Source organism: Phyllobates terribilis, unplaced genomic scaffold, assembly GCF_046119375.1.
Source record: "Phyllobates terribilis strain yellow unplaced genomic scaffold, ASM4611937v1 Scaffold_1__5_contigs__length_1240528914, whole genome shotgun sequence".
Taxonomy (NCBI): domain Eukaryota; kingdom Metazoa; phylum Chordata; class Amphibia; order Anura; family Dendrobatidae; genus Phyllobates; species Phyllobates terribilis.
The window spans coordinates 355,204,615-355,219,288 of record NW_027362761.1 but is presented as its reverse complement, the minus strand read 5'-3'; the positions used below and the strand labels follow the sequence as shown (position 1 = coordinate 355,219,288).

Sequence of the window (14,674 nt, the reverse complement as noted above, 5' to 3'; positions counted from 1 at the left end):
AAAAGTCACTGAACCTCTCACAATAAAATGTTATTCTTTTGGTTTACAGTTTCTCTCAAGTGATTTATGTACTTAGGAGAAGACATAGCTGCACTCGGTCAGTCACTGGGTTTTTAATAATAAAGAGAAGTTACATTTTTATTTAATAATTCCGCAATAATTTATAACGCTTTGTTATAAGGGAAGCGTAACTGTGAGCACATGTATGTCGCCGCCGCAGGAGCCATTTTATGTAGTTACATTGCTTGGAACTCGTTGACGTTTGGTCTCCGGGAAAATGGCCGCCAGTAGTTGCGCCTACCCCTCTGATAGACACTCTGGTGTTTTTATTCCCGGAGACACAAAGAAGAGGATGACGGATCTTAGCGCATGCGCAGTGACGGTCACCTGAGTGGTATGTACGTGCACTATTTCTTGACAAATGTGTACTAGTCTGAAAGGTGACTTAGCTTGGTCGCTAATTGTCTCCGGTACTTTCTACACTTGCTATACTTCTCAGTTAAGCTGCATTCTTACGGCGGAGTAGAGGGGGGCGGAGACCCCAGAGTCCTCTATTACCAGCTCGTAGATAGAGAAGCTATATGTATAAAATGGGGTATATGTGCCAGCCAATCAGATTACAGCTTTCATTGTTTAAACTGAAACTTGTATTTCACAGTTCTGGCAGTTCTCCCTGCTGATCGTTACATGTGCTGGCTGCTGGGAAGGATATTCCTATTACAGGGGATTGCCTGAGCATAATAAATAAATATATATATAATTTTTTTTCCTTTTGTTAAAGACATCCACTTTAAACATGACTGCATATCATTACCATGTGAGGGCAATGTAGTGATACAGCAGAGAAGTCAGCGGACAGCTCCACTACATAACTGTCTCCCATTGATATCAATGGGAAATCTAATAAATAAAAGATTTTTATTTTTTTTAAATGAATTCTACGTGGCAACCTCTGCGGCTATCCACCCACAGATTACAGGAGGTGTCTGGTGAAGACAACTTATCAGCTATCTGCATTATAGGTGGGAACTTACTGATCGGAGAGGGGCGGGCGGTCCGACCGCTGGGACTTACTGGAAGAACGGAATTTTTATCCCTGTGACAAAAAAGGAGCGTCAGGTCAAATTCCGAACTTCTGATCTATTCATTCTCTATGGGGCTGCTGGAAAAAGCCAAGCAAAGCGTTCAGCAGCCCCATAGAGAATGAATGGAGCAGCTGTCTAGCATGTGCACTGCCGCTCCATTATAATTGGGATGACAGTGCCCTGTTTTGCCGATTGGTGCAGGTCTCAATGCTCAGACTCCCACCGATCAACAAATTGCCAGCTGATCACTTGTTTTCATGGGACAACACCTTTAGGCCTCCTTCACATGTTCGTGTTTCCAGTACGTTTTTGCACGGATGCCACATGTACCGATTAAAATATTCATATGTCCTTCTTTTCCCAGCAGCACGGATGACAAGGGCCCAGACTAGTCTATGGGACCGTGAAAAACACGCACAGCACACGGATGACATCCATGTGCGTGGGCTGTCCGTGTTTATCATTACAAAGTATAGGAGAAGCTTTGCAATTTAATTCTTTAACCATACCGGAAAAACACAAATGACACACTGATGGCACCAGTATCGGTTTTTCACGTACGTGTTTAAACACAGACGTGCGAAGGGGGCCTTCACATCTCCAAGATCCTATCCCAATATGTAGTAGGTGTAATAATAATTATATTAGCAAATGCCTCCAATTAGAAATGTGGTATAGTTCTTCTGATTCACTCTCTCTTACCCCATGTGCAGGGCATTGCAGTAGCCCAGATATTCATAGTTATGACCACTCATTTAGTGACACTTAGTTATCTTTTAGTCATCGTAACCATGGATACCTAAACTACTGCAATGCTCTACACATGGGGTAAGCAACATAGCGAATCAGAAGAACTACACTACATTTCTAATTGGAGGTATTTGCTAATATTATTATACCTACTACGTATTGGGATAGGATCTTGGAGATGGGTATAAACCTTTAAGAGCTAATCTCTATGCTATATGTTAGAATGCAAATCTGTGATGGATTTTTTTTCTATATAAAAATCTGTCATGAACACGCCCTTATGCAATGCAACTTTGACTAGAAAATAAATGGTTAAAAAGTTAAACTTGAATTAAAATAGGTCATGTGTACTGAATTGTGACATCATCTGGCTTTAACCTAAGCGTGCTTTCACATACACTACCACTGCATCTTTTTGTTATGAAGTCTTTAAATCCAATGTCAGAAGTTGATTGTAAAGCCCTGTTCACACTGCGTTTATGCCGTGTGTCTGGCGTTCATATTTTCAGATGTAGTAGACTACGCTCTTTTGCCCGTCAAGATATGACTGAAAGGGCATCACAGCAACAAAATATAGTACATTAGTAAACAGTAATATATATATATATATATATATATATATATATATATATATATATATATATATATATATATATATATATATATATATATATATATATATATATTATTGCTGCTCAAAAGAGAGGACTGATAATACAGCAGTCGTCATACATATTATATAGGGGGAAGTGGCCAAAGCCAAAATGGACGACAGAGATGGTGATGTCACTTTAAAAATGCTTTATTACACATGTATCGTATAAACAGGACATAATACAAAAATAGGATACATATTGTAAAAACAAATCTCAACAGCCATCAAGAGTGGTGGCACATAGTATTTCAGTTATTGTGCTCTATATATACTGTATATATTGGGAATAGATGCAAAATACTGAGTCTGAGTATAGTTCATATATAAACATGTATCACCATGCATCAAATAAGCCTGTTACATACCTCCCAGAGCGTCATATACCAGACCACCTTTTGCCCATCAGTAGAGACTGGCACTGTTGAAAAAGACCCCACTGAGTCCATTTGAACTGCAGTCTATGGCTCTATCATAGGTTTCATTTCACTCTTGCTTTTTACGGACCCATGGACAAACTGTATAAGGGTCTCGGGCAGTGATTCCCAAACTCCAGTCCTCACGGCCCCCAACAAATCACGTTTTAAGGATTCCTTAGTTATTGCACAGGTGGTGGAAGTATCATCAAGGCATCAGGAATTCTCTCACCTGTGCAAAACATCCTGAAAACATGACCTGTGGGGGGCCGTGAGGATGGGGTTTGGGAAACACTGGGCTAGGCATATATAAAAGTCTACTTGCCTATTCCTGAATCCACTTGTAATTTTAGTTGTTAAAAAAAAACCTGCATTAAAATGGTTCATGTGAAAGTAATCTTAGGCCATCTGTTCACATTGAGTATTTGGTGAGTTTTTTACATCAGTATTTGTAAGCCAAAACCAGGAGTGGGTGATAAATACCGAAGTGGTGACGTGTTTCTCTTATACTTTTCCTCCGATTGTTGCACTCCTGGTTGTGGCTTACAAATACTGAGGTAAGAAAAACTGACCGAATACTGAAAGTGTGAACGTGGCCTTAGATGTTACTGCTACCAATGGTATGGTACAGAATATGGGGTATTTCACAACACCCTGCATTAGCCCTTCTTCCTCATATGTATTATCACAAGTCACAGTGCAACTAGGGGTCTTTTGACCCAAAGTAACCGCACCATATATGCTTATGAAGCTGATAGATCCCACAGGCAACCCATGGCCAATATATCTACGAGTGTAAGGGCTCCTGCAGACGGACTGTATTTTCTGCCCGAGTGCGATCGGATTGCACTTAGACCAATGATATTCTATGGGGCTGTGAACATGTCTGACTGTTACCTCAGACCGAGTCTATCTGAGGTAAAAATCGCAGCATGCAGTATTTTTATCCGTAAATTGGTCTATGAGTCCGTGATAAACATCGGACTGCACTCGGTGTGGTCTGATTTTCACAGACTGACAGAATGGAGAAGACGGAGAATTTTTTTTTTCCCCTCAGCCGAGAAAAATTGGATCACACTGTGATCACTGATCAAATTCTAGTCAGTGTGATCAGCATAATGGACCCTATTCTCTTGCATGAGAGAAAATACGGTGGTGTGACCCCGGCCTAATACATCATTATTTTTGCATCCACTCTACAGCGAGACGTTTCAGCCTGACGGCACATACTTCCCAAATGACTTTCTTTCTTGATGATGGTTTTACACACAGAATTTATGGGAAAACTACACCTGCACTGCAGTTCTGGATGCAGCCAAAAACAAAGTATATTAAAATAATGGGAAATATGAATAAACCTTAAGCCTCATTCAGACATCTGTGTTTGTTCATGTGTGCAAAAAAAAAAAAATGAAATGTAATCAGTGTTCGGTCAGAAAGCTGAAGCAATGCGATTTTCACTTGTGTTGTTTTTTTTACCAGCATCACGTGATTTCTCCATGAATTTTGCAGCCCCATAGGCTATAAAGGGTACATGTTCTATCCGTGAAAATCAAAGCTAGAAATAAAACGGACATTAAAAACAAAAATACATCAATAAATGCTTTTTTTCATGTTCAAAAACACACCATGTGTATATTTTCACTTTAAAATCAATAAAAAGCTTATTCAAAACAATGTTGCTGTGGATTTGGTAGCAGACCTTGCATGCACAGCCACCGCTTCATTCTGACAATGCATTTCAGGAGCACCGCCATCAGGATAAGTGTTACAATTTAGGCAATGCTTGCTCTATCCCTAGTAATGTACCCCACTGTATGAGCCTTGCTGTATATGGCCAGGGTGCATTGAGTTATTTTTACAGTCTAAACGAAAGGGGCAAAACAGATCTTGGGATTTACCCCATTACAAAAGTCAGTGTGGTTTATCGGGTGCCCGTCTGCGACGGATCCAGCTGAGCATTGAGTAAAACAATTCTACCTTATTTTCTATTTTTTTTACATCTGCCTAAATCCCCCCTCCCCAAAAAATAGTAAATCAGAATGCAGGAAAAAATGTTGTGGTCTGGTGCTTAGGGCGTTAATAATGTACGCATGCTGATACTATAATTGGGCCAGTGAGCGATGTATAGCGTCAAAGAACATATCTATTATTAATAGTATTTGTCTTTTATTGTACAGATGTTCCCAATCCATGTCGTCTTCCGTCATCTTTTGTTTGTCTAAACTGCTGTCTTGGAAACCATGGATTCCTGCAAGGCAGCTCCATTTCTTAAAACCATGGACTGTGGGGATATTAACCCAAAGAGTGCTGACAAAAGATTCATTCTCTGGTTTACTAGAACTTGATGAAAAAGACTTGGAAGAACAGTTTGTCCGTGGACATGGCCCTGGAGGACAGGCTACGAACAAAACCAATAACTGTGTTGTATTAAAGCATATTCCTTCTGGTATTGTAGTTAAGGTATAACAACAGTAAATGGGAAAATGCAAGTTTACAGGACATTTTCTAGATGTCTAGATGTATACCGTACTTTGTTTTTTTTCTTTTTGTTTTTGCTTTTTAGAAACTGTAGCATCTTCTGAGTGTGATATATTATTTTTTTAATTGATTTCAGTGGACAAAAAGGTATTTATCCAATAAGAAGAACACGTTTAATTAAGGCTATGTTTACATTTCGTGTTCGGCCATTGTTTAGCATGTTTCAGACTGTTCATAGACATGAAACTTCAAGGCAGTCTGCACTTTACTCTGCACTGATGATCTAAAATGTCAATGCAAAGTAAGCTGCTTGCAGAAGTTTGTGCAGCTTCAGGAGCAAGTGGGAGCTGGCTGTCAGACACAGCCGGGACTCCCCAGAGAGAAGGCAGAGATGGTTCATTGCCATCTCTGCTTTTCTGATTGTGGTGTACACAGCTCTGAACAACCGTTGTATATACCGTAAATGAAGTGTTGTCAGCACTGTCTCCTCTAGAGATCATGTGATCGCTTGGTGTAGGGAGAGGGCAAGAGCTGCTGGATCCAAGAGACCCAAGTCATCTTTACCATACAGGCAGGTGGTTGAATTTCCCCTGTAACCTCTCTACCAGCCTCAGTTACAGGGAAAATCAGCAATAGAATGTATTAATATGTAAGATCTTTTAAGATCTTATGGGTAGGTGGGGGTCACAGTGTGTGAAATAAGTACAAAAAAAAAAAAGTAAATAAAAAGAAAAGGAAAAAAAAATGTAACAGCTAGTCTGATTTGCTAATCTTGCACCACCCCTGAAAAAAAAAAAAGTTCAATATATAAAAGTAATTTTTACGGAAAGCCAATCACAATTTAAATTTTTTTAAGCAGTCCCATTTCTCCCTGATATCTGCAAAAATATATATATAAAAATATTAAACCATGTGTATCGCAAAAAAAAAAGGCAAAAATTATTTGAATATACGAATGAGAATTTTTTTTTTAGAGCCGTTAAAAGCGTATGTACGAAGAAATACGAAAATGTGCCTGATCAGGAAAGAGGTAAATGCCTCGGTCCTGAATTGGTTAATATACTGTATAAGCTCTTGACATAAATGTGAAATCACGGCTGTGATGATGCCGAACATCTGCAGAAAGTTCAGTAAAGAACCGAGTTTATGGGTGAACTCTGTAGTGCTTGACAACGCAGCAGTCACCCATGAACCATATTCTTTTCTGAACTTCACTATGGACCCAGAGGGGAGGACGGCAGCAAAAGGCACAATATTTAGGCATTACTAGGTGGTTTTCTCTTAGCATAAGTTATGAAGGTGAGCACATTACAGACAGGGAGAAGACTTCTCCCTACCGCACCTTTATCTATTTTTCTATTTAATATACGTAGTTGCATCATGCAACACATTCCTACTTTTCTCTCAGTCAAGATACCATACAGTATAACGGTGGCATCCGTCACGCATAGGATATAGTGACTTCCGTTTATTAAAGGGAACCTGTCAAGTCCCCCATGCCCTCCAACCCAGCAGCATTATATATATATATATATATATATATATATTTATTACTAAATTCCCTGCCTGACCAGCCCTTTATAATGTTATTCACTTAAATCCATGTTTAAAAAAAGTATTTAGAAGCTCAGTTTTTCTTATGCTAATTAGTCCTTTGACTAGTTGATGGGACAGTTTCCCCAGACTAAGTCATGCCCCTATGGGCGTAATAACATGATTTGCAAGAGTCGGCGTCATCATCTCCCTGCAAACCTTGCGCATGCGCACTGCTTTCTTCAGGCATATCATTGCGCCTCTGTAGCCAGGTGTACGCTTCCCAGCTTCAGAGGCGCACTGTGCATGAGCGGAAGTGCTTAAGACAGCTCATGTACATCTGCATTTCTGGACATGCGCAGTGCTCCTCTGAAGCTAGGAAGCATACACCTGGCTTCAGAGGCACAACGATGCTGCCGAATAGAGCTACGCGCATGCGCGAAGTTTATAGAGAGCTGGCCCCAACTCTCGCTCTTGTAAATCATGTGGAGAGAGACTAGTCTGGGGAAAGAAACGCCCCATCTACTAGTCAAAGAACTAATTAGCATAAGAAAAACGAAGCTTATATATACTTTTTTTTAAACATAGATTTAAAGGGGTTTTCCCCACGAACAAAAGTTAATTTTAATCAATAGATCTGGGAATAATAATAACTTCCACAATTGGATGTGTTTAAATAAAATGATCCTGTGCTGAGATAATCTTATAAATGTGCCCCTGCTGTGTACTGTGTAATGGCTGTGTCTGACCGTACAGGGACATGGTCTGATCATACCACATCTCCTGGGCAGGGGAGGATATAAGACTATACAGAAATTACAGCCGGGGATCACATATGATTCTTTCTTTGAAATAAAACATGTAAAAACAGGGAAATGTTTTACCTCACAAAAAGCAGCAGCTGTGATCCAATACTGTAATGTCTGTATTGTCATTTGCTTCCTCCCCTGCCCAGGAGATGTGGTATGATCAGACACAGCCATTACACAGTACACAGCAGGGGCACATTTATTAGATTATCTCAGCACAGGAACATTTTTTTTTTTTTTTTAAAACATCCAATTGTGGAAGTTATAGTTATTACAAGATTTATTGATTAAAATGTACTTTTGTTCGTGGGAAAACCCCTTTAAGTCACTAACAGGATAAAGGGCTGGTTAGGCAGGGAATTTAGTAATGCATATACGAATGCTGCTGGGCTGGAGGGCGTGGGGACATGATAGGTTCCCTTTAAATACATCCTAAGCTTTTTAACATGACGTTCGTTAAATAGTTGCCACTGTTAGGCATCTATCATTTAAAAGCTATAAAGACAATCCTTTACTGGATGGCATTTGTTACCCATAGGGTCCTTGTAAAAAAGGATACCTTTTAATATAGGGCTCCACCAAATACAGTAGCATAGTACAATACACTATTCCATACCTTTTGTCCATGTGTTGATGGATTTACGGCCTTACCCACAGGCTTTCTAAATTTCTGTATGTAAGATCTTCACTGCAGAGAACTTTCAATGGATTCCTGTGTTTTGTTTTTTTTAGTGTCACCAAACCAGGTCCACGGAGGTTAATAGAATAAGAGCTCGAAGAATACTTCAAGAAAAAGTTGACTTTTTCTATAAACGAGAAAGCAGCGATATCTTCAAGCAAAAAGAAGAAGCCGAAAAGAAAAAACAAGAGAAAAGGAAAAAAGCCAAGGACAATTTAGAAAAGAAAAAAAATTTCAAAGAGCTGCAGAACTTAGAAATAAAGGAGTAGATTGTTGAACCGTAATAGCCATCGCCAGAGATAACTGATACTTTTTGTTGGGTGGGTATACGGTTACAAAGGAAAGTTTCTCAAGTTTCTTCTTCAGATTTTGTGGTTACAATTCTTGATGCAGAGACAAAAATCAATGAATAATAATAATGATAATGCCAGACTGATGGACTGGTTAGGGCTAAGTTCACATTTACACAATGTGTTCTGCTGGTTTATACACCTGAATTACAAAATACTGTGTTCAGACGCATACTAAAAGGAGTATGACAAAGTAAAAAAAAATGTCTTTTGACTACATTCTTTCAGGTTTATGTTATATTGTTGTTTTTTTTTACGTGCAAAAAAAACCTAAGTTGCCCACCACTCTTTTTGGTTCCAAAAAATGCATGGAAGACGTATGCGTTTTTTTATCCATTCTTCTCAATGAGACATATTGAAACATATAGTAGTATGTTTCAATATGTCTAAAATGTATATGTTTTCCTCCTATCTGTGCCATTACAAGCTAATTGAGAAAAGAATAAAAAAAAAAAGGTATACATTTAAAAAAATAAAAGGATATAGACGTAGATGACGAATACACCGAAATTCAGACATTTTTCACGTATATATCTGGCATATAAATTGTGAGCCTGGCCTAAAATGTAGATCTGTGGCAGAACAACATGTTGAGTTTGAAAAGCAATCAATATGTATGGATTCATCGATAATCTGGAAGCCATTAGTGCTGAAGTATTCTAATGACCGTCATATCGTCAACTTCACGAGCTTTTCTAAAATACAATTGGAGTTTTCATTAAATATTTAATAAAAATAAAAAAAATCAATGTGTTCTATTTCCTTTTCATGAGCTAAGTATGCATATGACTAAACAATATTGCTTTTTCATCCGGTGTTTGTCCTTTTACCCATTGCTGGGTGTGACTTAGATATACATAATGTCTAGTGAAGAATATCCAGTCAGCAATTGAAAATCTTGTGACACTCATATATAGGAATGTCGTCCCATGAACATGTAGAGAAAAGATGTCCGGCACCTACTTTTCACAAAGCTATGGTTTAAGTTTTATAAAGAAAGCATCATAGAACGTGACAAGTTTCAGCTCTACCTGAGCCCTACTCAAACATGTACTTGATTTCTAGTATTTCTATTTTTATGATTTGTCATATGGATTCTCAGGGTAAGGGCTCATACACATTTGACGGGTAGCACTCATACCCATGTTATTCCATGGGGCTGTGCACTGAGTGGTCCAAGGAGAAAAACTGCAGCCTGCATGATTAGCCTCTGATAATCAGGACGCACTCGGCCATTCAAGTCCACAGGTCCGTGAAAAAAATCGTACTGCACTCGGATGACATCCAAGTGCGGTTCGATTTTCACAGACTAAATGGAGAAACTTTTTTTTATTATTCTCCACATCCGAGAAAATTGGATCACTCTCTGATCAGAGTGTGATTTGCGTGACTGGATCAATTTTCTTGGATGAGAGACAAACAGTTGTGTGTTCCTAGCCGTAATGTAACATCGGCTTAAATCAGTTGTGCAAACTGTTTTGTACAAAGCCAAAACAGGGCTCCCAATCTAGGTCACTGATCACTTTTCTGTGCCTTCAAGGCACCGATTCATCATTGCCTTTGCTCCTGTTTTGTGCCTTTTTTTGTTTGCACCCAAGTCATTATTTTATTTGTACCTTTTTTAAGTCTATTTTACATGTGCTTGTCTGTTTTTGTTTTTTCATTCTGCTTTGTAGGTGGAGATTAGCGATTGTAGATATTTTCACCTGATTCATCAATTGCGACCTACATTTTCATATTTAGGACTGCAGATGTTTTTAAGGGAATAAAAAAATAGCATGCTCCATCAGTTGCTGTGCATTATTTCAGAGGGCATGTGTAGTCATCTCCATACACACTAAAATGGGTGTTGGGCTAGACATCAAGGCTTTTTAAAGCACACAAAAAAGGGGTCCGTGTGTTATCAGTGTTTTTCATCTGATTTTCAGCAGTGTTTGGTCAGTTTTTACCATCAGTGATTTTCACGTATGGAAAAATAAAAAGATTCTCTTATCCATTGAAATATTCATTTCGGACCGCAGACTGACTGCTCACTGATGTCATCCATCTGCTGCCTGTGATTTTCATGGACGCATAGACTTGTACTGGTAATTTTGATCTGTGATGGAGATCAAACATTGATGTTTCTGCAATTTTTTTCCCTGCATACATATATTCCATAAAAAAAAGACAGACATGTGAACATCTCCATAGATTATAATGGTTTCATGTTCTATCCGTAAAATCCTGTATGTGAAAAATGAACGTTGGAATGAGGCTTTCACATGTTCCTGCTAGTTAATGGGCTCTGTCCCTATACTCTTAACATTTTTAATTCAGTGCTGACACTGTCAGATTGTGATGGTACACCAGACTGAGGGCGCAGTCAGACGGCCGTATTACTCGCGAGATGATCACATCTCAATCCTCGGACTGGCCATCGGCTCTCCTGACCTGAGTGTGACAGCTGCATAGAAATACATGCTGCAACGCTCAGGTCAGGAGAGCCGACCGTCAGTCCGAGGATTGCGATGTGATCATCTCGCAAGTAATAAGACAGTCTGGCTGCACCCAGATGCTTTTTACTACTTCAAGTTGTGCAACGCTTTTGAGACGTTTCAAGCAGCTTTACTAAAGAAAACTGCTTGATGACCGTCTTGGAATTTCTAATTAATCTGATGTAATCTAATTTCAGCAATTTGCCATGTTGAAAGAAGTGCGCAGAATGCTTACTATGGGGGTATATTTTCATAGATGCTCTGGACGTAAAACACAGAAAATCCAGTGGGTATTACAGTAGCAGCATTGTGGGTGAGATTTTACTAAATCTCATTCACACACTGCAAAAAAAAATATGCAGCAGAAATGTATGCTGCGGATTTCACCTCTTGCAATGCAAAGATCGAAATGCACAGCAAAACTGGTGCATTTTCACAAATTTCAGTGTTTTGTTGTTTTTTTTTTACACTTTTCCACAGCAAAAGATTTGTGAACGGACCTTTACACTGTTCCCGTATGCATCTTATGGCCACGTTCAGTACATTACCTCAGTATTTGTAAGCCAAAACCAGGAGTGGAAAAATCAGAGGAAAAGTATAATAGAAACATGTCACCACTTCTGTATTTATCACCCACTCCTGGTTTTGGCTTACACATACTGATGTAAAATACTGACCAAATACTGAACGTGTGAACGTGGCCTATTGGTGTAAATGGAGCATGCAGAAAGTCATTAAATAAAGTAGCAATTTGCAATAGAATTTAACTTTTTTTTTTTTTAATTCCAGCTATCTATTGAGCATGTTTAATTTTTTGATGATTATTGTGTTCTTATGGATATACAGTATGTTAGTTAGTTGTAAAATAAGGGTACACCATACAGGTCCTTAGTGAAAATAAGCTTTATTACATCAAGTAATAAATACATACAAAGATGCAAATTATTAGACCTCATTGTTTTTTTTTCCTTTCATGGACACAGCCTAGTGTGAATATGTAGCAATAACTATAGACAGATTTTTAAATCTACCTATAGAAAAGTTTTTGTGCCCTCTTTCAGGTTAAAGCCGCATTCACATGTCCATGTGTCATAGTCCGAGTATGGACAAATGATTCTCTACACCTGAACTGGACAGCCTCACAGACGTATATATGGCTGATAAGTTGGGGTCAGGAGACTCGCAAACGCTCTATAAATTATGGTCTGACACGGCTGTGTGAATGTGGCCTAAGGAACACATGCATGTTGAATGGTTAGCAAAGCGTTTACATGCAGGTGCATAGGTCATTGGTAGAAACCTATTAAGAAAAAATAGAATCAACTGTATGTAATGCCATTAATAATTATAGACTAAGGAAAAAAATACAATGTATCAAATGAAAAGCAACATACTTATCCTCAGATTTATCTTGTAAAGGTTTAAAGCAGGGGTGGGGAACCTCAGGCCCGATGACCTTTTCTCCGACCCCCGGGCAGATTCCCGGGGACAGCCAAGCTGGGGCCGGTAGCTGTATTTTGCCTGCCGCTGGCCCTTTAATTTCTTCTTGCTCTGTGATCACGTGCACGCAGTGTTCACTATTGAATGATTAGGCATGTGCAATGAAAAATTATGTCCTGACACCAGTGCCAGCGTCATGATGTACTTTGTGGGCGGAATTAGTGCACAATTTGTACAGCCCCCGAAGTATAAATATTCAAAAGGCCCTTGGCAGAAAAAAGGTTCCCCACCTCTGGTTTAAAGGAAAGCCATAATCAGAAAATGAGCTATAGATTAAATAAGTGTTTGTGTCAAATGCATTTATTTTTTTGGGCAATTATTTTTTCTTTTCCATATCACAATCTCTATTATAAATAAAAAGAGAAATCTTGCAATTTTCACACTGGTAACTGGGAATATTGTAGGAAATAATACATGTACATTAGCTGCAATGAACAGACTCTGACCCTTTCTTTTGTATTGATGCATCCAATGAGTGTGTGCAAAGGTGATTGTGAAGGGAAGGAAGCAGGGTCAACTGTGACATTGCCTATTGTGAATGATGGATCCGGTGTGATCAGCTGTGTATAGGTGTTATCTGTCACTATAATCCTGCCTCTGATGATAAGGAAACCGCTGTAAACTATTCCTGAAAGGACAGGAAATACGAGTCTGAAAAAAGCCTTAGTGGCCAGTGTGAATGATTACCAATTTTGTTTTTTTAATAAAGATTGTGATTTGAGAAAAAAAAAACATTGCCAGAATTTGTTTAAAACACATGTAACAACACAAAAAAACTGATTTAAGCAATAGGGCATTTTCTGATTATAGCTTGCTTTTAAAGAAGCTCTATCACTATATTTTACTATGTAAACTTTATACACTAATAAATTGATCTCTTATACCTAATGAGGCTGGTATACTTCCTTTGAAAATTCATTTAAAAATGTCTGTATTTTCCTGCTATTAAATTAAGCATTTTTTATAATATTCACATCTTCATGTCAGAAGGTACAACTTTGAATAAAAATTATAGAATCATTCCAACCTTAATTTTATAAGGCAAGCACACCAGCCTCATCAAGTCTAAGAGGTCTATTTAATAATATATGCAGCTTGTATTGTGAAATGTGGTGACAGACCTGCTCTTACAGGAACCTATCAGGTGATTTATGCTGCCTAAACTAGGACAACATGAATCAAATACTGGCTCCATCATTCCAGATGTCTACGTGTCACTCATTGTTCATGTGGTATTATTAAGTGTAGATACTTCTACAGTAGTATACAAACATTTGACACCCCTTTGGAAATTTATTGGTCCGTTGATTTGCTCTTAATGTAAAAAAGCATTATTATAGTTAATTAACTGAATTTATCATGGTTGACTTGTTGATTGATTAAAGAGCTTATCCTCTTAACTTTTATTTCTCCAAAGGCTCAGAAGTATACAATAACAAACTGAGCTTGTCTGGGTCCAATGCTGTCTATCCAACACGGCTCTGGTCTTTGTTGATTGGCCGCAGCACTGTAAATAAGATGTCACTGCTGTATTCACTGAACCCATTGATTGGCTGCAGCAGTTACAAGCATGTCATTGCTGCAGCTGATCAATAAAGGCTAAAGTAATGGAAAAGAGGCAGTGTTGGACCTAGGGAGAGTGAGTAGTAGCTAGGGAGGGTGAGTAGTAGTTTATTAACAGATATCCTGTCCCTATATACATGCTGGGATGTGTACATGATCTGCAGGTATCGTTTACCTTTTCTATTCATTAGAATATGACATATGTATGACTGCATTTATTTTATTGTGTGGATCCCATGTCTGCTCCAAATCTCTCCCTGCCTGCATATGTTAACAAAATAATATCACTTTCAATCCGTGGTCATACGCTGTACTGGTAATGGGAGTAGTATAGCACATGACCACCAGAAGGTCAGAGCTGGATCTGCGAGGAAACCAA

The 14,674-nt window shown here is 38.6% G+C and overlaps 1 protein-coding gene across 2 annotated transcripts; it reads left to right on the top strand.

Annotated features, from left to right (window-relative positions):
* The first annotated feature begins 267 nt into the window (after window positions 1-267).
* Window positions 268-9,504, top strand: MTRFR (mitochondrial translation release factor in rescue). Of its 2 annotated transcripts, none has more exons than XM_073676195.1 (3): window positions 268-398; window positions 5,084-5,366; window positions 8,459-9,504. In XM_073676195.1, the coding sequence occupies exons 1-3, from the start codon at window positions 370-372 to the stop codon at window positions 8,672-8,674; spliced, it is 528 nt and encodes a 175-aa protein (XP_073532296.1). In that variant the 5' UTR covers window positions 268-369; the 3' UTR covers window positions 8,675-9,504. The 2 variants fall into 2 exon arrangements, with proteins under 2 accessions (XP_073532296.1, XP_073532297.1); XM_073676196.1 differs by having other exon boundaries at window positions 272-394.
* The last annotated feature ends 5,170 nt before the right edge of the window (window positions 9,505-14,674 follow it).